Genomic DNA, 22896 nt, shown 5'->3' on the forward strand with positions numbered 1-22896 from the left:
ATCGAGCCCTGCGTTGGGCTCCCTGCACAGCAGAGAGCCTGCTTCTCCCTCTCCCTCTGCTGCTCCCACTGCTTGTGCTCTGTCTGTCTCTCTCTCTGTGTCAAATAAGTAAATAAATAAATACTCTTAAAAAAAAATCATTACCAAAGCCAGTTTATCAGCTACATAAACCAGTCATGCATTGTATAGGCATAACTCTTCCTGGGGGAAAAGAAAAAGAGCCACTACCTTAGAAAGCAAAAAAAAAAAAAAAAGAAAGAAAAATATTATATTTTTGAAAAAGAAACCTATCCACTAGACTTCGTCATAATGAATTTGGGGCTACCCAAAATCAAACCTTCCCTTAATGATGGAGTCCTTCAGTCCCTGGGGCTGTGGGAGAGAACATGCCTCAGACCCAAAGGATTTCCAATAGAGCAGTGTCAGAAGTCACAGCAATGTGGATGGATGAGTACGCAGCCTACCAAGGTCACCATGCCCATTGGCTACACTCAGCCAGGTGCCTTTGTTTTGATGTGATGATTAAGAAGCTTGTTTTATTTCTCTATTCCACAGAATCCTACAAGAAAAGGGTATCTTCCTTCTCTCCCAAGACAGGCACAAGAGTGCAACTTTATTGTATTATCTCTGTTTGCAGAAAATCTGGGACCAAACTAAGCTTTGTAAATTTCTCACATGACTGACCTCTAGAACCCTGGGCTTAAGTCTGCTCACATAACTCTAGGCAGGAAGGTGAGGGCAAAAATATGAACTGTGAAGACTCTACAGACAACATATCTTAATCGACCAGCAAGATAGCGAGTCCTGAAAAGGACAGTGTTACAACAGAATCAAAAACCAAGAATCAACCAGAATGAAAAATTCCCCAACCAATGTGCCTCAGTTGGCACAGTGTCCTAGACAGGAGAACAAGTACAATTTTCTGCTGCTGAGAATGCTTGTCCTCCCGTCCCACAAAGGAACCAAAAGAACCCAAAGCAGGCCTGGTCACTGTAACCTAAATGGAGAACAGAGCTGAGGCAACACAGAAAGTAAATGCCTGGTGACTTAATAATTGTCTCCACACTTTGGCTGGGGGCAAGAAGCTGACTCCAGTGTGTCTATTTCATAAACCCAACAAGCAGATTGGGTCTCACCTGACCTCTGATGCGTATATGATTATATCCCACTCAAACAACATTTATGCCCCTCTGTACAGTAAGGAATGGCTGTAGCATTATTGGGGAGCTGTAGCATTATCGCGGAGAGCTACTGGTCAGCACAGCTACAATGAGCATGTGCAGCAAAATGGGCTCTCTTGACTTTCTACGTGAGGGCATTTCCTCTTCATCTCTGCCAATCAGGATACATTTCAGTTATGCCCAGCAGTTACCAGGGGCATGGAGACAAGAGAAAAGGTTCTTGCAGCTGTGGGCCCACCTCCTCCTCAGGCAGCCCTGCCTTCCCTTCTCTTCAGACTGGGGCTGACTAGCACAGGGGGAGCTGTGGGGGCCAGCCAGGGGCAGCAATTAGTGTCTCCATGTCCCCGTGTGACGGTAAAGGATGCTGAGACATTTTAGCATCAACTTGACAATGCAACTCTCTCTTAAGCCATTCGTATAAAGCCCTGTAGGATCTTCTGTCACTTCATAAGAGGAGGAACTTTATATCAAACAAGGCTACCACGTCTCAGCTGATGAGTGGAGCATCTCATTTTTTTTTTAATTATTAAATTCTTCTGCACTGTCACTGAGACTCATTCCCAGTCCCAGCAGTGGACATATGGAGAATGCGTAGCCAGGCTCTGCTGACTAAACTTCTACTTCTATTTGGGTTCAGTCCAGCTCCCTGTGGCTGTTCTGGGAGCTGCAATCACACTGGACAGCCCGAGTCTCCTCCACTCTGGCTTTCTCCAGAACCAGGAGGTGCTAAAATATAGTGGTCAAAAGCATAGACTCTGGAGGCAGATGATTCCCAATTCCACCTCTTACAAACTGTAGAACCCTTGGTGTTGAACATCTTTAAAACTCCACCCTCTCCTGTGTAAAATGGAAATAGAAATTCATTTATCTTGTGGAATATGTTGAACGTTAACTGAGATAACATAGTTAAAGTACTTAGCACAGTTGTTGGAATAGAGCAAGTGCTCAATAAGTATCAGTATGACGATGATGGTGGTGGTATTAGTGGTGAGCACAGGGGAGAGACATGGGCTAAGACGTGGGCTAAAGTCAGGTGCAGCCAGGAGGAGTAGCAAAGTGTCCAGAATGGCAGGTTTGCTAAACTAAGCAATTGGACTTCCAGGCTGGACCTGAAGTCAGTGGGAGAACAGCACATTAGAGACCATGTATGCCAGCCTATGGCACAACATTTACATTGAGGTGGTTTCCAAGGTGACCATGATCTCCTTGTGTTATCAGTTTCTACGTCTGTTTGCCAAGTGCTAGATTGGCCAATGACTGGAATTTAAGCAACTTTCTTTGTTGAGTAGAAATTCTACTACTGTGATTTCCTGGGAAAGTTTGCCTCCTTTTGCCCTCCTTTCCCCCTGATACTTCCCTCTAAGTACATCAAATTGTCACCACCTCTTCCTAACAAACAAACCTTACAAACTCATACTTCCCGGGAAAGTGGTTCTTGCACTGGAATGCCTCTAACCAGCTGATTACAATTCCACCATCTCAACTAGTTGATGCCTCTGTGGGGCTCACAAATGCCTCTCTGAGCTTCCTGTTTCCAGTTGGACCAGCTATGATTTTATTTAACTTGTTTTGGTATTGCTTTTTAATCTTTGTGTTGTTTTGATTTGTCCCTACTTAATCCCGAAGCAGCACAGCATAGATCTTTGACCTGAATTCCCCTCTGAACTTCTCATTTTGCCCAAGTTGACAGTGTTAGTAAGTGGTGGGCACCTCTCCAGCTTTTGAAAAATTCATTCAGCCTCTTCTTTTCTTGTGCATCTCTTCTGCTTTGCCAGGTCAAGCTGGGAACTACCTGACTTGAGGGAAGGGAGAGTAAAAGCCATCAGTGACTCAGATGGGGTGAGCTACCCTTGGTACGGGAACACCACAGAAACTGTGACCCTGGTTGGTCCCACCAACAAGATCTCCAGGTTCTCCGTCAGCATGAATGACAACTTCTACCCAAGTGTGACGTGGGCAGTGCCAGTGAGTGACAGCAATGTGCCACTGCTCACAAGGATCAAGAGGGACCAAAGTTTCACTACCTGGCTGGTGGCCATGAATACCACCACGAAGGAGAAGATCATTCTACAGACCATCAAGTGGAGGATGAGGGTGGACATTGAGGTGGACCCTCTTCAGCTCTTGGGGCAACGGGCCCGGCTGGTGGGCAGGACTCAGCAGGAGCAGCCCCGGATCCTGAGCCGGATGGAACCCATCCCCCCCAATGCACTAGTGAAACCCAATGCCAACGATGCCCAGGTCCTCATGTGGAGGCCCAAGCGAGGACCACCTCTGGTTGTGATCCCTCCTAAGTAGAAGCAGACTGGCCTGACTGTGTGTGGAGCACATGACGCTATGACACGCAGTGAGGCTGCCAGGGGTGGCAGGAGCCAAACTGAGTTTCTGAGCCAAAGCAGACCACTTGGTTTGCCAGCATTTGCAGCCACTTATGAAGAGTAGGGCTGCTTCTTGGGTGGTAGAACCATAATCCTTAGGAAAAGTCCCTTCCTTTTAGGAATAAAGAAATCACTGATTTGACAGACTTGCTGTGATTACCATGCAAGTAGCCATATTTTGGAGCTGACCAGGATGATTCTTTTATCTGAACTACTGACCATTTCTTTCCTGTGAGATGCAGGGGATGGAAACAAAATTAAACAGTGCCTGTGGCAAATGCTGCTTCCCAACCAATTAGAAGTGGGAGTGAAAACATCTACACCAGGTGTTTGTAAGACAGAGAGTCCCACTGTCTGACTGGAGGGTGCTCGGGGAAGGGGGTGGAATGAAAGTCGGGCGGTAAAGAGAATGGGGAGAAGGAGAAATAAGTGGTTACTACAAATTAATACCTTGAATTTATTAGTAGACAATCAGATCTTCAACATACTCAGTGGAATGAAAGGTACACTTAGAGAACTAGAGATATATTGATATTCACTCCATTCTGAAGGGGAGCCTCCTGGGAACTGTCCGGGGTTCTGATGTGGACAGACAGATGGTGCCTCGATGCTTCCATCTACCCACCTCTTTCCAAAATCTGATTGTTCTGAGTATCCTTAATCACAGTATTTGGATAGACAGTTCCTGTATTCTGCAGAAGCTATGATATTTGGGGACTTCACCATGTTTTTTGGTGAAACATTAATTGTGATTTTGTTTACAGCTGCTTATCCTGTTCCTGTTACCAGCCCTAAATTTACAAAAGCATAATTGTTTATAAACCATGGAATCCATGTAGGATTTTGAGAACATTTTAACAAATAAGAATACTATTTTCATTCTTTTGGCGTCTTTTTAGCTTCTGAATGATGTGAACATACAGAATGCACACATGTATATACATGCACACATGCAAGCATACACACCAGGATGCTGATAGCATGACCAACACATGTGCCAGCAGTCTCTACATATGTCCTTGTAGCCCAGTACATATACTTTATATATGTTTACTTTAGCTTGATTTCACAGAAGCTCAACTTTAACTGCATGAGCACTTGTGAGGAAGTGCCTCATAATGTTTAACTTCAGAGCTCTTTAAAGAAAATCTGAGCTGCTCACATTGTGCAAGACTATATGGCTGAGATCCAACCATCAAGGATGAGAGACCATATTTCCTTTAGTCAGGCCAATATCAAATGTTTTAGAGAGTTTCCAGTCTTTACAATAAGGACTTTCCCAGCTCTTCTAGCTTACATCACCCAGAAAAGAGCCTTTCCTTTTATTCTCAATCATGCAAATTGTGATACACACACACACACACACACGGTTTCTTCATTCAAAATCCCCCAAGCAAAATAATTTTAAAACTGTCACAATGTCATTGTAGATTTTGTGGATGGATACTGGCAGCCTAATCTCAGAGGTGAAAGAGTTGAAGTTCAGAGTAATTATTACAGTCCTATGGTTGGCTTCAATGATGTCTTCTACCACAGTCTGAGAGTGGAGAAGAAAAAGCAGGAGGACTTTCTTATTACTTTTATTTAAAATGCAATTAAGTCTAATTTCTTTCAGGTTCTAGTCCCAGGGGATGGTGCTTATTTACAAGAGAGGGTTAACAGATCCACTTGAAATCATGTAGTGTTAACCTCACACCCAACCACCAGCTATTCTCTTACAGATTAGTTATTGATGGCAAACTGAGCTATTTATAACAGCACATTAATGACACATCAGTGACTCACAGAAGACCTAGAGACATTCCATTTAAAAATAATTCAGCGGTTACATTTGGATTCCACTGTCCTTCCCATGCTTCCTTGTTTTTTATGGGAGCTCCAAAGAGCTCCATGGCTGAAATAAACCTGCCTATTTTCCACTTTGACATCTGAAACAACAAACTCTCCCTCTGATTGAATTAGATGGGATGCCAGGACACCAATCCTGGAATCTAACCCATGTGGCCCTATCCTAAGAAAACCTGATATTTAAAATTCCAAAATTGCAACAAACCACTGATTAATGAGAAATGATCATTGAATTACAAAATCCTGTACAAGATTTCTGTTTTTAAATTCCCCTTGCCCATCCATTAAAACAAGATATGACTTCCACAATCACATTTACGTATAGCATAACTTCTTCAAGGGCATATCTGTAGAAAGCAAGGGGCAGCATACATAGTTAGATTTGTTCCTGCTGAAAAGTTGCACTTTTCAGAGTTTGAAAAGAAGTGACCTGGCCAGTTTTCTGGAAAATTATGTAATAATGAGAAAAATAGAGAGGAAAGTGCTTATAAAAGTTAAAATCCCTTGGGCAAAATATACATTATGATTATTGTTGGTGATACTATTGCGAGCTGTGCAGTTGGGTCTCTCGGTTCTGGAATGAGCCGGGCAGAATGCTCCATTGCCCCACAGCTGATTATTTTGAAGTTAAAGTGGTTTTGCAAGGAAACAATCCCTTTTCTTTCTGTGATCCTTAGATCGTTACCTTTCAGCTTAGTCAGGATATTGCCAAATGAAAGGCTCTCCAGCAAGAGAGAATTCACCTTGAAATCTCTACTGGGGTCACCCCATCCTCCCACCAGGTTTTTCTTCCCCCGAGAACCCCTGGGGTCTGATGCCAGAGGCCATCAGTTTAGAGAGGCTCATTCAGTGCCTTGATCAGGTTTTAGTTGGGTGGTCTTATATACTTAAGAGACTATACTTAATTCTGAACACACACACAATGCAATGGTTTCTGGTGGCACAAGACCTTTTAATTCCGTGTGGGAAAGAGCATTTTGTCAGGTAATAGATCTTAAATGTAGTCACCTTTGAGATCTTTTCTTCCGCAATCTCAAGGAAATTGAGGTCCAGTTAAATTAGTTCGTCTGTTCAGGGTCACAGACCTAATTAGCAACAGAGCCAAGAGAAGAGCCTGGGTCTCCCAAATCTCATAGCACAGATGGGCACACTTACCTGAGACCCACTGTCCTCTCCTGCGTCTAGCCCTGAACCATTCACCCTTCCAGCACTAGAGGCAATTGAATTTCCCCTTTTAAAAATAGGGTGAAATCTTTGTTACTGTTATGTCAAAAAAATGAATATTCCAGACTCCCTCTTACCCATGACAGTTGTTTGATATTGAACTCTTAATCTGGGCCCTTGGCAGCATGGACTTTGTATTCCCAGGTCAGTGCTTTGGTTCACAGCCCATGGGAAGGTTGGAGGCTAGTCCTCTCTCCACCTCCCGTTCCCTGGGCTTTTTTACAACCCCGTCTCCTCGTGCTAGGAATAAGGGCATAGGGCAAAATCGCATTCTGAGCAGCAATTCTGAGCAGTAAAATAAGAGAACTGTGATTTATAGAGTATTTTACCAAAGGCTTCTACATGCCTCTTCTCATCCCCAGACAGTCTTGCAGGGAGTGTACTTTTGCTGTTGATATTATTGTCTCCATTTTACAGACCATAAATTGAGATCCAGAGGGGTTAAGTGACTTATCCATGGGCACACAAACAGGAAATGTCAGGAGCTAGGATTCGAACTGGGCCATTTGGCTCCAAATCCCATGCTAGGACACAGCACTGTGCGGCCTCCCCACGCATTCCCTGCCTGGAGGGCACCCAAAGAGAAGGAAGCAAGGGAGAAAGCATGCCACTTTCCCCTCCACGGCCACGTAGTCCCTACCAACTACTGAGTGGACGTATTAAAAATAAGAGGACGAACAGTGTTTTCTTAGGCAGAGAACCTTGTAATCCTCGGGGAGACTGGCCCCCCAAGAATGTCTGTCAGGGGCTGCAGGGTGGGGGAGCTGCGGTCATCTGGCAGCTCTCAGCACAGCCCTGGTCATTAGTAGAGGAGGAAGTCGGCTCTCCTGGTCTCAGAGCCCCTTCAACAACCCATAAGCACAAAAGGAGGAGGAAAGCATGCATTCCGCAGCTGAGGTCCCAGCTGAGCGAGACCCTGCCAGCCACCAGCCCTCCATGTGGCAGGAGCCGCCCCTGGGGCGGAGGCAGTGCAAACAACGGCTTTCGGAGTTCTGGTTGGCACATCGAACGTTCTTGTTAGAACTGAGGGCACAATTAGACATTGCCAGAGCCAGCTCCCAACTGTGTTGCAAAGAAAGATGTAAACACACACACACACACACACACACACACAGACCCACTACACTCACACACTCCTCAAGCTGAAAAGAAAATTAATCAAAAACCCAATGAACGCCTGAACTCTATAATTAAGCCTAAATGATCCTCAGATAGAAAGGGAGCTGAGTGAGCAAGCTCAGTGCACACAGATATTTTTACCCCAGAGTCTTACTGCCATTAATTTCTTTTGAGATCTTGAGTACATCTGGTTCCAGTTTCCCCGGTAGGACATCTGCCTCTAGAAGGCCTACAGGAGACTTGCCAGCTCAGTGGCCAGAGGACAGCCAAGGTTATTTGGCCATCCTCAAACACTTTTACAGGAATGTGTCTGGGGAGCTGAGGGCCAGGGCCGTGCTCCCTGCCACGATGCATCCTACTGCTAACCTCAGTCCTGCTAACGATTCCTTCCAGGCATACCATGCTTTACAGTTCACAAAGGGTTTTTCCTGTCCTTTACGTAGAGTAAAAAAGAGTTCTGTTGAAGAGAGGAAATCTTAGTATTGGCCTAATCTTTCTATCCTTACTGTTAACAACAACAACTCCCCTTTGATTAGTACGTTACACTTTACACAGCACAGACACAGAGATTCTGTCATTTTGTCGCAACGATCCAGTAAGAGCTGCCCTATGTCCCTATTTTACAGATGAAGGATTTGAGGAGAAAGGTCAAGTGACCTGTCCAAGGTCACCCTAATGTTAGTAGTGCACAGAGGAGTTGAGCTTCAGTCTTCTGGCTGCACTCCATTCTCATGGAACATTCTCTCCTTCGTTCAGTGCAAGCATTTTTTCTGTTTGTCCAGCCACTGCTGTTCCTTGGGCAAGGCTGACTAACTAGGAGAGGGTGTCTTTTCAGGAATGCAGAAATTGATCCTTTTTGATTGATCCCTGGATGCAGTTTAAGACAGAATCAGCTCTCCGGAAGAGTCTGGGTTCAGCTATCCCAGGCTCTGTGCCTTCAGGTGATTTCTCTCCTATTCCTCATTGGAAGGGAGGCCCTTTTGGGTGCTCTGAAGTTGGAGGCCAGAGCCCAGGACTTCAGCGTGACTTGCGATCCAGCTGGCGAACTAGACCTTGAGCAAATCATTTAATTCACCTGGGCTTCCATTTGCTCTTCTGTTAACTGAGCCACTAATACAACCCAGCCAACATCACAGTCAGGAAGACACAGGGGGATGATGTCTGGAAACACTCCCAAAATGTCTAACATGCTGCCTGTTGTAAGGTATTGTCACATTGGTAGAATCACAAGGCCCAGAGCTAATTGCACGATTTCAAGTTCCATCTACTAGGAAGCCCAAAACCATTTCAGGGAAACCCACTCTGCCCGCCAAGTAAGCCTGGCCTCAGTGGAGGGTGGTGGGCTTTGAGCTCCCCAACCCCCCCTTGCCCCCAAACACCTTGCTGGAGAGGCCTGGACCCTGGCAGTCAGGAAAAGAAAGGAGACCACTACATAGTCCTGTAGGAAGCAGCTCTGGGCAGAATTTGTAGCTGCAACTCCAAGAAGCCTTTGGAAAGGAAAGGAGGCTGAACATGAGATCTGGGCCAAACTTGAAATCCCAGCACACTTTGCCTGGTTTAAGCCACCTAGAGAAGCCAGCCAGGGGCAGGGGCCCTTTTCCTGTTGTGAGCTCAGGCAAGAGATACAGAGGCAGTAAATGGTGATAATAATAATTTTACACACACACACACACACATACACCTTTCTGTGGATTTCCACTGATACAGAGGGGGAAAATATATATATAGTGTTGGGGGTGGGGATCTCCCACTGTCCTGTCTCTACACAGTTTCTGATGCCCCAGATCTTGGCTAGGACACCACAGTTTGGAGGTTGCATTACAGATCTGGCTCTGAGTATGCAAATAAAAGGATATGTTTCTTCAAATGTTCCACCCCCCAGGCTGTCCCACCACATGGCAGGCATACGTGGTTATGGTCCCTCTCTCTGCCCACCCTGCCTGCTGTGGCCCCATTCCACATGGCCCCACCTGGACCAGCGACGCAGCTTGCCTCAGGACTGCTTCCCTATGGCCCCACATACCCCGCTGCACCCCTCCCCAGCCAGACCCAGCATCATGGGCCCTCTGAGGAGAGAGGTAATCTGGCCCAGCTGGGGAGTGGTCCAGAAGAGAAACCACCCGCTCTTCTCACCGGGATAAATATGAAGCCAGGCCTCTGGGCAGCAGTCCACATGGCCACACGCAGGAGCCTCTCCTCTGCCTCCGGGCTCCCAGGGGTCCTTAGCTAACCCAGAACATGTGGCTCAGTCCTTAAAGCCGCTGAGTGTGGGTCAGAAATGCCGAGAGAAGGGAAAATAGACGCTATGGCATTACAGCGCTGAGGGGAGAAGGCCGAGACCCAGAGCAGTGGCCCAGCTGCCCTTGGACACCCCTGGGGACCATGGGGGGCTCTGACAGGGCATGCGAAGCATTCAAACAGCAAGATGGCTACATGGGGGGCTGGTCTCAGGCTGGCTGATGCCCCATGTCTCTGGGAACAGGGAGGAGACAGGAAGGACGGCAGAATACTTTGCCTCAGGCCAGGCTCAGGATGAGGGTGAACCAACCAGGCGCCCAGGGTGCAAAAATTTCAGAAGGCCCTTGATGCAGGTTTGTGCAAAGACTGGCTCTGCACTTGCTGAGCACGAACGCCCTGCGGTGTCTGCCCTGGATGCCTGGCTTCCCTCACCCTGCTCCCAGCCCTGCTCTGTGCCACCGTCTACATGCTGCTTTCTTCACAGGAAGGGAGGGTAGGGGTGGCTCCCGTGAGATCCCTCGGGATACTCATTCTCCCAGCAAGTGTTTATACGGAGCATCTACTATGTGCCAGACTAAACAGAGCCCCTGCCCAGAGGGAGACGATGCTCACAGGAAGCTCTGGGCACCACTCATCCTCTCCTTTGGTGCCATACATCACAAGTAACCCCAGAAGTTTAACAAGCGCTCCCTTAGTCTGCCTGTGAGGGGAAGATGCCTTTCCGGCCCAAGGACTTGGTGAGGACGGGTGAGGAGACAAGCAGCATTCTGTCGTGTTGTTTGATCTCTTCCAAGGAAAGGCACTAGGGAGAGCCTACAGCCTCATCCACACATACACAGGCTCTGGTGATGGGAGAAACAGCTGGTTATCTCTCCATCTGCTCTTGTCCCCTCACCCCCACCCTCCAAACCAATTAGAATATTCCACACAGACATGATCCAATGAAATGTTAATTGGAAAAATAACAGGAAAGATAATACATGTACTTCAGGCTGAGAACTATTTCATTAAACTGGTCTTTGAAAGCAAGACAGCCAATTAAATTATTTCCCACTTCACTCCCTCACGTACCAGAAACTATAGAAAGCTATTACTTCTAATTAATTAGGAAAGAAAGAAGGGCCCTGCATATGCATATCAGATGAACGGGGACTTAGGCTCTACACCACCTAGTTCTTCGTGTGCAGTGCGCGTGTGCATACACACACATGCATGTACACACGCACCCCCATGTGTACATGGATGTGCACATGTGTGTACACACGCACATGTGCATGTACACATACGCACATGCATACATATGCACATGCATGCACATACACACACATGCACGTACACACACACATGCCTTAGGGTTGAAGACTCATCTGCTGTCTCACCTGAAGAATGTCATGGGTCTTCTGAAAACAGCAAAAAAAAAAATCTGCTCCCAAGAGTCACTCACAAAACCAAACAAAGGAAAATGCCTTTTTTGGGCACATTCATCAGAAAGGAAATAGGGGCCTTTGTTGTGAGAAAATAAGCAGCTCTAAACTCAGTTGGATTCAAAACGATCTTGTCCTTTCCTCTTCAGGAAAGAAGGAGGCACTTCCCAAGCCAGCTCCCTCCTTCAAATGCTCAGGATGGTGTCAGGGACCAGGAGACCGGTCCTTTTGAATGGACCTTAATATGCAGGTCTCATGCAAGGCATCTTCACGTTTCCATCTGTGAAATGGGAAGAAGTCCTGTTCTCAGTGCCACAGTCAGCCCCCCGAAATTTTTAAGCTTGTGAGAACACATTGGCAGAGTTTCCTGGGGGAAACTGAGAGATAAAACTCAACCATGCAGTTAAAATATTTCCTGTACCAAAATTATGCTAACCCAAAGGCACCCTTACTGTATAGTAAGTTGAATACAGTTAACAGATATGAACATTATAATAATGAATATAATGGTCATATAAAGCAGCTGTCACAATGATGTGACATTTGCACACAGGCTTCTCTCCAGTATGGTCCATGAGCAGCGCACAGCCTCCGAGGTTGTCTCAAGGCTTCTGCACACAAGTGCCCATGTCAGGTCCCAACTTCCGCCATCATCCCCCACGTCTGTCATTCTGTGCCATGCAAGATATCAAGGGCCAGCAGAGCCTAGCACTCTCAGTGCATCTGACCACTCACTCGCTGCAGGGGGCGGGGGACAGGCACTGGGTACACTAGGGCACAACAGCTAGAGTACAGGGTGTATGGAGGAACCGTTTCTAGAATGGCTTATAGGCTATTAAGTCCCCATTTGTACATACAATGTGGTTGTCTGCAAACTTCAAACAACTGGAACAAGTTTATTTGACAACCTCTGTAAGAACCAGGGATTTGTTTTCTTCCTGAAATTGAAACCATGCAGACATTCTGAAAATGCAATGGTGTTCATTTGTTGTTGGAGAAACTCGTTCTGCTGTGCATCCCTGTAAGCAGAGCCAGTATATCAAAAATCCAAAGACACAAAGCAGAAAAAATGATCAGGGAAGAAAGAGGAGGATGCCTGGTGCTTGGATTTACCTTGGAGCAACTCTTCCTTCCATGCATTCAAAAGTACTCTTTTTATTTGAAAGATTCAGTTCGCCCCCTTCTTTAGGACCATAACTATTAAAGTGATATATACAAATACCCACCCACACACAAAAATAGTGGCAGCAAGTTTGTCTTAAAAAGACAAACTGACTGACAACTTCAAGTTGAGTAGTATAGACCTACACTCGAGAAATTTTAGTGCAGTTGGAGTGTGCGCCCAGGCACAGGAATATGGGGTAAGCCACAGGGTTCTGGTGAATCAGCGAGTCTTGCAAATCTCCTTGTGCCTTCAGATGCTGAAAAACAAGGCAGGGGGGTGGGGGATCTGGAATTCCCACCCATTTCTTTAGATCCCTTTGTGCCTTGCTGGTGGGTAACACCTATGGATGATCTGGAATCCCTTAATATTATTTTAGTTTTTAATCATTTTTTAAGACCCACATAAATACTATAGACCATCTTTACAGAGAAATGCATAGGTAAATAAGTCCCAATAACTTCGCATAAAATTGCAGGGTCGTTGTCCCCTTGAAATCTATAAAGCGAGATTATAACCATCTGCTTTTAAGGAATGACATTCTTTGGTCACTGTCTTCATGCCCATCTTATTTACATGTTTCCATGTCCACATACAGGTCACCTAGTAGGACAAGGCACGTCCAGCAAGCAGAACCACATGGCAGAGACTAAAGAGGAGGAAATGAGCCATGGCTGGTGGTTCTAGAAGCTGAAGACCTGGACAGCTGATTTCCCATTAAAACGAGTGCCATTCTCTCTGTCTCCTAGCCATCCTCCCATCCCGTGAGCTGTACCCCCTCCTACCAAAGCACGGGTCATGCAGCACTCCCCATGGACTGGCTGGGCTGGGCTTGGCTCTTGGCGGGCTGTGCTGAAGTGGGAGCTGTGTCTGCTGTATCTTTTTGTGTGGAAAGATTGGGTCCATCCAGATCTCAAGTCCATCCCCGACCCTCTAAAGTGAAGCTGCCCAGGGAGGAAGAGCTGGTCAGCCTGGACTTCAGACACCTAACATGGCCCAGCCTTGGTTCCCAAACTCTTGCCTTCCCTCCCTACGCTTTTGGGTCTGAAACAGCGAGAATGCATATCTCCCCTTTTCCTCCCTTCTCCACATGGGGGGCCAGTGTGGATACGCTCTTGAGATTTCTCTGATCCTTGGAGCTAGGGCCAAAGCAGTCCTGCTTCCCTGGCATGACCAGGCTGGGTGTCTTCAGGTGACCAAGGGCAAGTGTATGTCACCAGGATCGATGTGGGGAGGGGAGAGCCACCCTAAGAGGGCAAAAATGGTGTGCATTGTTTTATTTATTGGTTTATTGGTTGGCTTGCTTACTGGTTGATTCATTTATAAAATATGTATTTATTATACAGCAGAAAACCCACTCCCATCTTTGAGGCGTCCAGCCCCGGAATCTGTCTTCTTGGCCCTGGAGAGCACAGTGAGTGACTCCTCTCTGAAGCCACAGAAAAAACAGAGGGGGGATTTCTCTCTCTGTGCCCAAACACTTCTACCCCAACCAGATTTTCAGCCAGAAGTGGGGTTAGAAACCACCAGCTCTAGTGAGGCAATAAAGCCATACAAATCAGCAGAAAGAGGGTCAACTGTCCAAGTAGAAGCTCCCAGCATCCCGCCCTCCCCTCCCCCTCACAGCATAACCCCTCCCCTGCTCTGTGTGCACGTGGGGCGGGGGGGGAGGGGGGCAGTCAGCTGCAGCCTGGCCACCTTGGATCTAGATTTTTCCTTCTGCTCTGGTGCCGCCTTCTGAAGTCCACATGCACATTAGAGATGCCTGAGGAGCTTAAAAACCATCCATACCCAGTCCCCTCTCCAACTCATTATAGCAGAATCTGGGGATAGAGCCTGGGCATGGGTGTTTTTAAAAGTACCCCCAGATGATCCTAATGTGAGGCTAGGGTTGAGAAGCACTTCTAGTGTTTTTTCCCTTCGTCCCTCCCACCCATCCACATCCTTCATCCTCTATTTCCGGAGCTTTCTGCCTTGCCAAGAATGGGAGTGGCCACTGGGGAATGAGAACTCTCTTCCCATTTCTCCAGCCCCTCCTCCTCACTCAACCTTACCCATCAGGTCAACCAACCTGAGTGGATCCCTGGAGAGTTGGCAGGTCCCACCATTTTGCACCCGAGGCTGGTGCCTACACCCAGCCCGGGGGCTCTCAAACGGTGTCCAGCTTTTCTAGGAAGAGAAACCCACTCCCCACCAGATTATCTTTTCATCTGCCCCAGACTCCCCAACTCCAAAGGTTTAAAGGGCACTTGGGTGACATTTATGTCTCCAAATCCCAATCCTGATGGGAAGGCCCGTGCTGAGTCTTGATAACCCAAGGCTTGGCTATTTCTGCAGAGCCACCTGAATTGAATGAGGGTCAACTGGTAACAGAGGAAGGAGTCTCATTACCCCAAGCCAGTTCTTTCCCCAACAGTTGTGCAGCATCCAAATCCCAAATGGCTGAGAAGAGACATCTCCCCCTTCACACTTTACAAGATCTCCACTGAGTGTGAGTAAATGCGTGTGTATGTGTGTGATGTGTATGTGTGTATGTGTGTGATGTGCATCAGCTGCATACAAACCATCGAGATCCACAGAGATGTACCATGTTCATAAATGGGCCTAGGTGAATTCCATATTAGATATATACACAAGAATGTTGTAATATATACAAACTGTTACACACACACACACACAGTCCAGGGAAACCTGGGATGTGGGAAGAGGTTTTTTTCGTACTTGATCTCCCCCATCTGAGTAATTTCCTGGGGCGAGTACTAGCTCACACACACCCTCCGTTGCCCAGCCTGTCCCCTCCTGCATTCCATACCACCAAGCCTTCTTTCCCCATTAGTCAGAATGTCCCTGCCCTATGTCCCATCTCTCAGGGTCCTACTCTCTGATAGGTGACAGACAGTTCAGTCAGTGGGTGCTAAAGAGTTGAGGGTTACCCCTCCCAGGTGACATTCATGTTTTAATTGGGGCTACAGATAATGCCTTAATCCGAAGGAGTGGCTCTAACAGTGGGTATCTCAGGCACAGCAGTGGGCCAGTAAGGGAGATTACTTTTTATCAGGGGAGCTTTTTAGAGCCCCCCCAACCACACTTATCTCTAAGATCAACCCTTCATAAGTACATGAGCACAAGCAAGCACACTTACCTATGTACACTTTCCAGAATGTTGACACTCCTCCCTTATATTGGCCCGAATTTTACAAATGAAAAAAAAAAGAAGAAGAAGAAGAAAAAGAAGAAGGAACAGCTAAATTAATTTAAACCTCACTGGGAAATGTAGCCTATATTTCACTGGCTGCCAGCCACCTGGCCCACCCCACCCTGTTCCATTTCCCTGCTGCTCCTTCTCTTTTCTGCTACCACCCCATCAGTTAATTTACTCAAAAGTGTCCTCTCTGTGCCCCCCTCCCCCCGTGCCCTCCAACAGATGTATTTCCTTCCTTCACTGTTTCCCGTTTGGAATTGTGCTGTTTTTCGGTGTTGTCTGGACAAAGAGCAGGTGAAAAGCATGAGCATGTGTGTATCGCTTGGAAGAAAGAGAAACCGGGTATTCTGCTGCAGTTTGGAGAAAAAGCCACCCAAGGAAGAGACGAAAGCTGGCTCTGCAGAGTGCCTTAAAAATGACTTCAATTAGGAAATTCTGAGTCGTCAGTCTTTGGATATTACATAAACTCAAACAGATGTTGCATTTCACTTCTCTGGGATTAAAAAAAGTTAAATACAGTATGTATTCAACAACAACAAAGTATCTTTTCTCTTTAATTTGGTCATTAAAGATGCAGCGGCTGGTTTTGTTTTGTTTTGTTTTTTTTAAAGCCTTGGGGAGGCCTCAGAATAAAGCAGCTCTGGGACGTACAGAGGGCAGATGCAAGAGTCCTGCCCACTAGGACAACTGGTGGGCTAAGGCCAACTTAGTGCTGTGAAACTGGAGAGGGGAGAACATTCTAGAAAAGAAGAGGGCAAACCTTGCCCTTTATCCCCTCCCCACCACTACTCCTCTTTAGAGCACCCTTTGGTCAGTTTCTCCTTTGCCTTTGCTAAATGATTTCCCCTTAGTTCAACACTTGCCACCTAGGATTCTACTTAAACAAGATAACGTGAAGAGTCTGAGCTCCCAAAGGTAGTTAAGGCTTCTGGGATATCGCCTTGTCTCCCTCGAGTCACGTTTTTTAATGGTCAGACCTATCTGGGCAACAAAGGGAAGTGTAGTTGGGATGGAGATCTTGGCGTGCACGTGGATTCTGAACACTCTGCAGGTGGGAAGGAACTGGGGAGCACAGCTCTCCAGCCCTGGCTGGCCACAGCACCCACCCCCGCACCCCACCCCTGCCTCTCCCACCTCCTCCTCACCCTGCTTTTCTGCTGGAAGTAAGCACCTGGCTGGCAAGTGCTTGGTGTCATCGGGCTAACAGCTGTTCTTTCTATTGGACCTTTTATTCAGAGCTATCATGGCTATTTGCCACAAGAAATGGGACCCTTTTGAGGGGTCAGCAGTTTTAAGAGGGCTAGGAGTCAAAAATTCATATTTGTTCTCTCTTTCTCTCTCTCTCTCTCTCTCACCATTCAAAAGAGGAAAAGCAAGAAGGAGACCCAGATACTCAAAGAATGGTAAATAGTGGTTTCCACTAGGGGGAAGAAATTTTATCTATCATGCCTCTCCTGGGGTGAGGGGCAGTACATTTTTAAACATATGTATTTATAAGTAGGACACCCCCCCCCCAACCAAGTGAGCCAAGCAGGACATGCACAGTTCTGTGGGAAGCAGCCGTATAGGCACATTTCGGAAACGGGATTCCTGCATCTTCTCCAGTAAAAAGCATAATCTGAAGTATATCCTGTGTGAAAGGGCAACTGGCACTTTTTCCTAATTAATTTATTTTAAGAAATAAACACTGCCCTGGTGATGGCTGAACACACCGAGTGTGTGTGTGTGTGTGTGTGTGTGTGTGTACATGTATAAAGCTCAAACGTATAAATGAGGGTTGGGAACATAGTGACAGTTGAGGCAAACTTGAAAATAAGTGGTATTTCTTTCTCGCTAAAAGAAACTGTAAAATTCTATGTTAAACTCCATAATGGTTTAGAAAAGGAAACAATGATGTATTTGATTTAAAGTATATATATATACACACACACACACACTTAAAGAAGAAATTTGGGGGAACAAAGAATAGTCAAACAAAAACTATATATTTATTGCTACCTATGTGAAGAAATGGTACAACCTGCCTAATCAACTTATGGCACAAATATGATCACATTTGCTTTATTTTTCAAATTAATTACCTGAACTTTCTTAGGCCCTGTTAGCAGAGAGTTCAGTAATCCCTTCTTGAGGCTCCTCAACCCACCCACCCCCAATTTCTCAGTAACCCTGTGTCCTGAACTCATCCCAAAGAGAGCCGAAACACCAAACAGAAAGAACACGGTCATGTTCATCCATTGCTGCCTTCCCTTCCCACCAGCTGAGGGAAGATAGCAGTTCACTGTTGCTGGGATGCCCAGGACAAAAGTTATCACCTTGGTACAGCTTTGGACACCATATTCTGCTCAGTCACTGTTCTCAAAGAGAAACGATGCCAAGGGTGCTGGGAACCGGAGGCCCTTCTAAAATCCATCCCATGTTGTGCTGAAACCACCTTCCTCACAACTTTCTAAACCTCTATGTTACACCCAGTTCAACAACCTAAAGCCCTGTCCGCCCACCCAAGTCAGTGACCTTAGCACTCTTCCTGCTCTGAGCCCAAGTATGGGTCCCTTGGAGATCCCCACGGGTGTCCCAACTTCAAACCTAGGAAAGGGAATTGGGTCTCATTCCCTGACTTACAGAAAGGCCCAGGTCTCCTAGGCAAGCTGATCCACTTCTGCCTTGCCCCCTCCCTGAAGCCCCTGTTTGCATAAGTAAGGAGACCACTGGAGTGATCTGCAGAGCAAGAGATTTATTTATTTCAACAAATACTTATTAAGTGACCAGCATGTACCAGACACTTCTAGATGCTGAGCAGTCCTCAGGATCACACAGACAAAAAACCCATCCCTCCTGGAACTGCCATTCTAGTGGAGGGAGAGATAGGCGATAGACATAATGAATAAGGAAATTGTATGTTATGTGGTGAGAGGTTCAATGGGAGGGGACAAGAACAGAGAAGGGGGATCAAGAGTTCAGGAAGATCAGCTTCCAGGTGCTTTTCTATCTGGGCCATATGCCAAGAAGCAGCTGCCAATTGCATTTACTAATAAGAACAATAGTAATCATGCCCTCTCCCATTTAACCTATGCATCAGGAGGTGCCCTGGGCCACGGAAGGATCACTTCACACTCTCCAAGGCAGTCTCAGGTTGATCACCTCCTATCTCAGGCAACTTGTGGAGCCTTCACTGACTGCTGCTGAGCAAGGTGAAGTGGCCCCCGAGGGCCACATGGCTACTAAGAGTCAGGCTCTCCTGACTCCCTTGTATGATGTCCCCAGTGAACGTGGAAAGAGCACAAGACATGAAGCCCAAAGATTCAAAACTGAGACCCAGCATTGCCTCTTACTAGGTGTACGCAACCTAGAAAAGTTCCCTGCAAACAGAAGATAAGACTGGATGTGAAATTACATTATAAATCAGAAGGCATGGGACAAATGACACTTTTGGGCAACTCTGCGGGCTGCCTCAACACTCCACTTACCTACTATTGGTGTGATTCATTAAGTAAATAAATATAATTAAAAGGAGTTATTTTTACAGCATGCTGCACACAACTCCCAAAGCAATCCTTACTCAAGTTGGGAAAATTAAAACAGTATATATTTTCTGTCTGTAAACTAATTATCTGATTTCAACTAGATTCAGAGCAAGCCCACTTGCAGGTACTCTACGAAAGCATGCACGTAACTACACAAAATGTGCTGAAGAAGCACTGGGACATGGTCCTTGCCAGGAGTTTCTGAGCCCTGTGTGTGGAGAAAAGGACATTCGTGTGACGGATCCCACGGGTGTGGGTGTGGCGACAAACAAGCAGTTGGATTTATTGTCCCATCCCAGGCGTCTGGCTTCCCTTTGTTATCTCAGCCATTGGAGGATGCTCACCATGGAGCAGAAAGAAGTGTCATGCTGGTCTGAAAGGCAGCTGGTCCTGCGCCCATCAGTCTAACCTAGTAAGTAAGACTGAATTCAGCTTCTGGGAAAGCTTAGAAGATAAAAACTATAGGCAGGAAGTTGCTATGCACTGAGCGTGTCCCCCAAAATGCCTATGTTGAAAGCATATCACCCACAGTGATGGTATTTGGAGACTGGGAGGTAATTAGGTTTGGGGGGTATTTTAGTCTTGGAGAGGTGATCAGGTTTGGATGAGGTCATGGGGAAGGAGCCTCCATGGTGGGCGTGGTGCCCTTATAAAGGGATGAAAAGACCCCAGCTCACTCACTTGTGCTCTCTTGCTCTCGCTCTCGCTCGTTCGCTCTCTTTCTCCCCCAAGTGAGGAAACCAGGAAGAGCTCCCTCACTAGAACCACACCATGGGGCCACCTGATCTTGGACTTCCAGCCTCCAGAACTGTGAGAAGGAAATGTCTGTTGGTCAAGCAATCCAATTTATGGTGTTCTCATAGCGGTCCCAACTGACTAAGACAAGAAGCATACTCTCTTTTCCGAAATGGTTCGTAGAGCTGCCAGAGGTTGCCTGCTCTCCTCTCCCCATGGTCAGGGTGAGAGACTTTAGAACAACAAGGGAAGACAGTAAGTAGCCTCTTCAGCCATCCTCCCAGCTTGGAGGGTGTGCAGAAGTGTCCCTTCCCTGCTTCTGCAGTTCCTCACTGTCAAGATGCCAAGGGAAGTGGGACAAAACCACCCAAAACATAAAGATACTTGATAAGCCCAGGGTCAACATGAAGGAAGCGGGCAAGCCTCATTTTCATAGGGAAGGATAGAGAATGAACCAAGACAGAAAATGAAACAAATCCCGGAATAAGCAAGAAGCATGTGGGAGAAGCTAGAACCACGATGGTCATAGTTTCCAAACTAAAACTTCATGTGCATAGCCTGACAAAGACACAAAATAGTTTAAATAGAATCTATCCGCAAAGTTCAGGAACGTGTCTGTGTCTCCACCCAGCAGCGCCGTCTGAGGTGTAGCAATTGTTCACTCTAGTGAGAGCATCTACACTGAAGATGATGGGAAACAATTATTTTCCTATCACTGAGGAAAGACAGAGAAATGGGCTCCAACCGAAACTGTAGGGATCTTCTGTTAAGATTCTGAGAGAGGGGCGCCTGGGTGGCTCAGTTGGTTAAGCGACGGCCTTCGGCTCAGGTCATGATCCTGGAGTCCCTGGATCGAGTCCCGCATCGGGCTCCCTGCTCGGCAGGGAGTCTGCTTCTCCCTCTGACCCTCCTCCCTCTCATGTACTCTTTTTCTCTCTCTCACTCTCTCAAATAAATAAATAAAATCTTTAAAAAAAAAAAAAGATTCTGAGAGAGTGAAAAATGGTCTTTGGTGGGGAGCTGTTCTTTCCTTCCTAACATGCCTCTCCCACCCCAAACAGAGGGGTCCACAAGGCAGCAGCAAACACTGCAGGCTGGAGAGTTTGTCCCTGAGCATTTCTGAGTTGACTTGGGCTATTTCTTCTGAATTCCAGTGTATTAAATTGATGGTTATAAGGACCGCCCCCCAAATCCCATGTCTTTAAGAGAGCTTCTTCCCCCACCCCAGGAGGAGCAGTGCCCCTTAGTAGGAATTAGAAGTTGGGGGTGGTGGGTCTGGGGCGCTGAGTCGCTCAGTAACCACACAGCCTGGGATCCCAGGGGCAGGGAGGCCATCGCCCAAAGCAGTGGAAGAAACAGCACCAAAGCCGACTAGGGACCCCAACTCCGCACTGCCTCCTCCCCTCTAGGGAGAGATCTCCCTGCTGGTGAGTTCACAGAGGCAGAAACCAGAGGCTGTGAACAAGGACATTCTTATATCCCTGTTGAACACCTCTGTTGCCAACTCATGCTAGGGAACTACTGCATGTGATGAGGCGGCCCCTCAGAAACAGGGAGTGGGGGGCCCATTCAGTTGAACAAACCTCCTAGGAGTACCTACTATGTGGGGGATGGGAAGAGGAGCAGGACACTACCTCTTGAGTACCAAGCCCCCAGATGAGCCCACGAGGAAGCCTGTGACTGGAGTCTGGTAGGGGGACGTGAATCTGCTATGAAAGAGGACAGGGGTCCCAGAGTCCAGGGAGCAGGGGCTTGGAAACCAAGCAGCGGAGTTTCCCAGTGATTTCTCCTGTGGCCCACAACCAGGGAAGGGCCAGGCAGCACCCCTCAGCAGAGGTGCAAGATGAGCCTCCCTTCAGTCCAATTATTCAGCCCCCAGAAATACCCATTCCTTCATTATTTACTCAACAAACATGTCGGGCACACCTGCTTGGTGCCAGGCACTGTTTTAGGGGTGGGAGACCCAGCGGTGAACAAGGCAGGCAAACCTCTGCTTACATTCTAGTTGGAGGCTGCAGAGTGATAGATAGTAAAATCAGTAACCAAAATAGAGGCTATGTTAGTGATCTGTGCTCTGGAGGAGAATATAGCAGGAAATGAAAATATAGATTGATGGGTTTCAAACAGGAGGGTCAGGAAAGGTTCAGGAGAAGGTAGCATTTAAACATAGACTTGAAAGAAGTGGGTGTCAGGCGGATACCTAGAGAAGGAGCTTATCAGGAAGAGGAAACCAGCAGTGCAAAGGCCCTGAGGCCGGAGTGAACAGGAAGTGGACATGATTGAGGAACTACAGAAGCCCAGTGGGGTTAGAGTGGAATGAGCCTTGTCTTTGAGACCCAGCTTGCCAGGAACTCATCTGAGTGCCTTACTGCGTCTGAACTGGCCCTGCCCACTGGTCTTCCATCAGAGGAGAGGATGTCCTGGCTGGGTAGCCAATTTCCCCATGAAAATTCTTCAGTAGTTCCTGGGTCTTTGATGGAGGTGAGTTCGTGCTGGGCAAAGGAAGGAAGGAAATAAGGAGAAGCAGGTACAGGACACGTGGGGTTGCGGCAAGACTGTGGACTGTGAACAGGTCCTGCTAGTCTCTTGGCAACGGGGCATGAGCTGCCCCTGTGCAAAGGCCCATCCCCCCTTGCCCCCGCTCCTGCTGCAGGGCTCAGTTGTTCCGGCTGCCGGTACGCACTTCTGTACTCACCTCAGCTGCTCGGCAGTTCGCGTATTGTGAGTTTCTTGAGGTCAGCAGCAATACCATAATTCCAGGACCTCAGAAGAGAGGGTCACTGGGTGAATGAATAGGAGATTCTAGGATCATTGCCTTCCTTAGAACCGAGTGCTCTGAGGGCAGTTACTGCAGCCTCATG

At 47.1% G+C, this 22896-nt stretch overlaps 1 protein-coding gene across 2 annotated transcripts in view; it reads left to right on the plus strand.

Annotated features, from left to right (window-relative positions):
• Positions 1 to 4441, plus strand: part of FAM78B (family with sequence similarity 78 member B) — a 66979-nt gene extending 62538 nt beyond the window's left edge. Inside the window, exon 2 of one of the 2 annotated variants that reach the window (XM_006749153.3) lies at positions 2957 to 4441. In XM_006749153.3, the coding sequence (XP_006749216.1) occupies positions 2957 to 3479 (523 nt within the window). In that variant the 3' untranslated portion in view covers positions 3480 to 4441. The remainder of the gene's footprint in view (positions 1 to 2956) is intronic. The other variant, XM_081825221.1, reaches the window with a different exon arrangement.
• Positions 4442 to 22896: the final 18455 nt, after the last annotated feature.

Source organism: Leptonychotes weddellii, chromosome 6 (assembly GCF_054177405.1).
Source record: "Leptonychotes weddellii isolate Sample4059 chromosome 6, ASM5417740v2, whole genome shotgun sequence".
Classification (NCBI taxonomy): domain Eukaryota; kingdom Metazoa; phylum Chordata; class Mammalia; order Carnivora; family Phocidae; genus Leptonychotes; species Leptonychotes weddellii.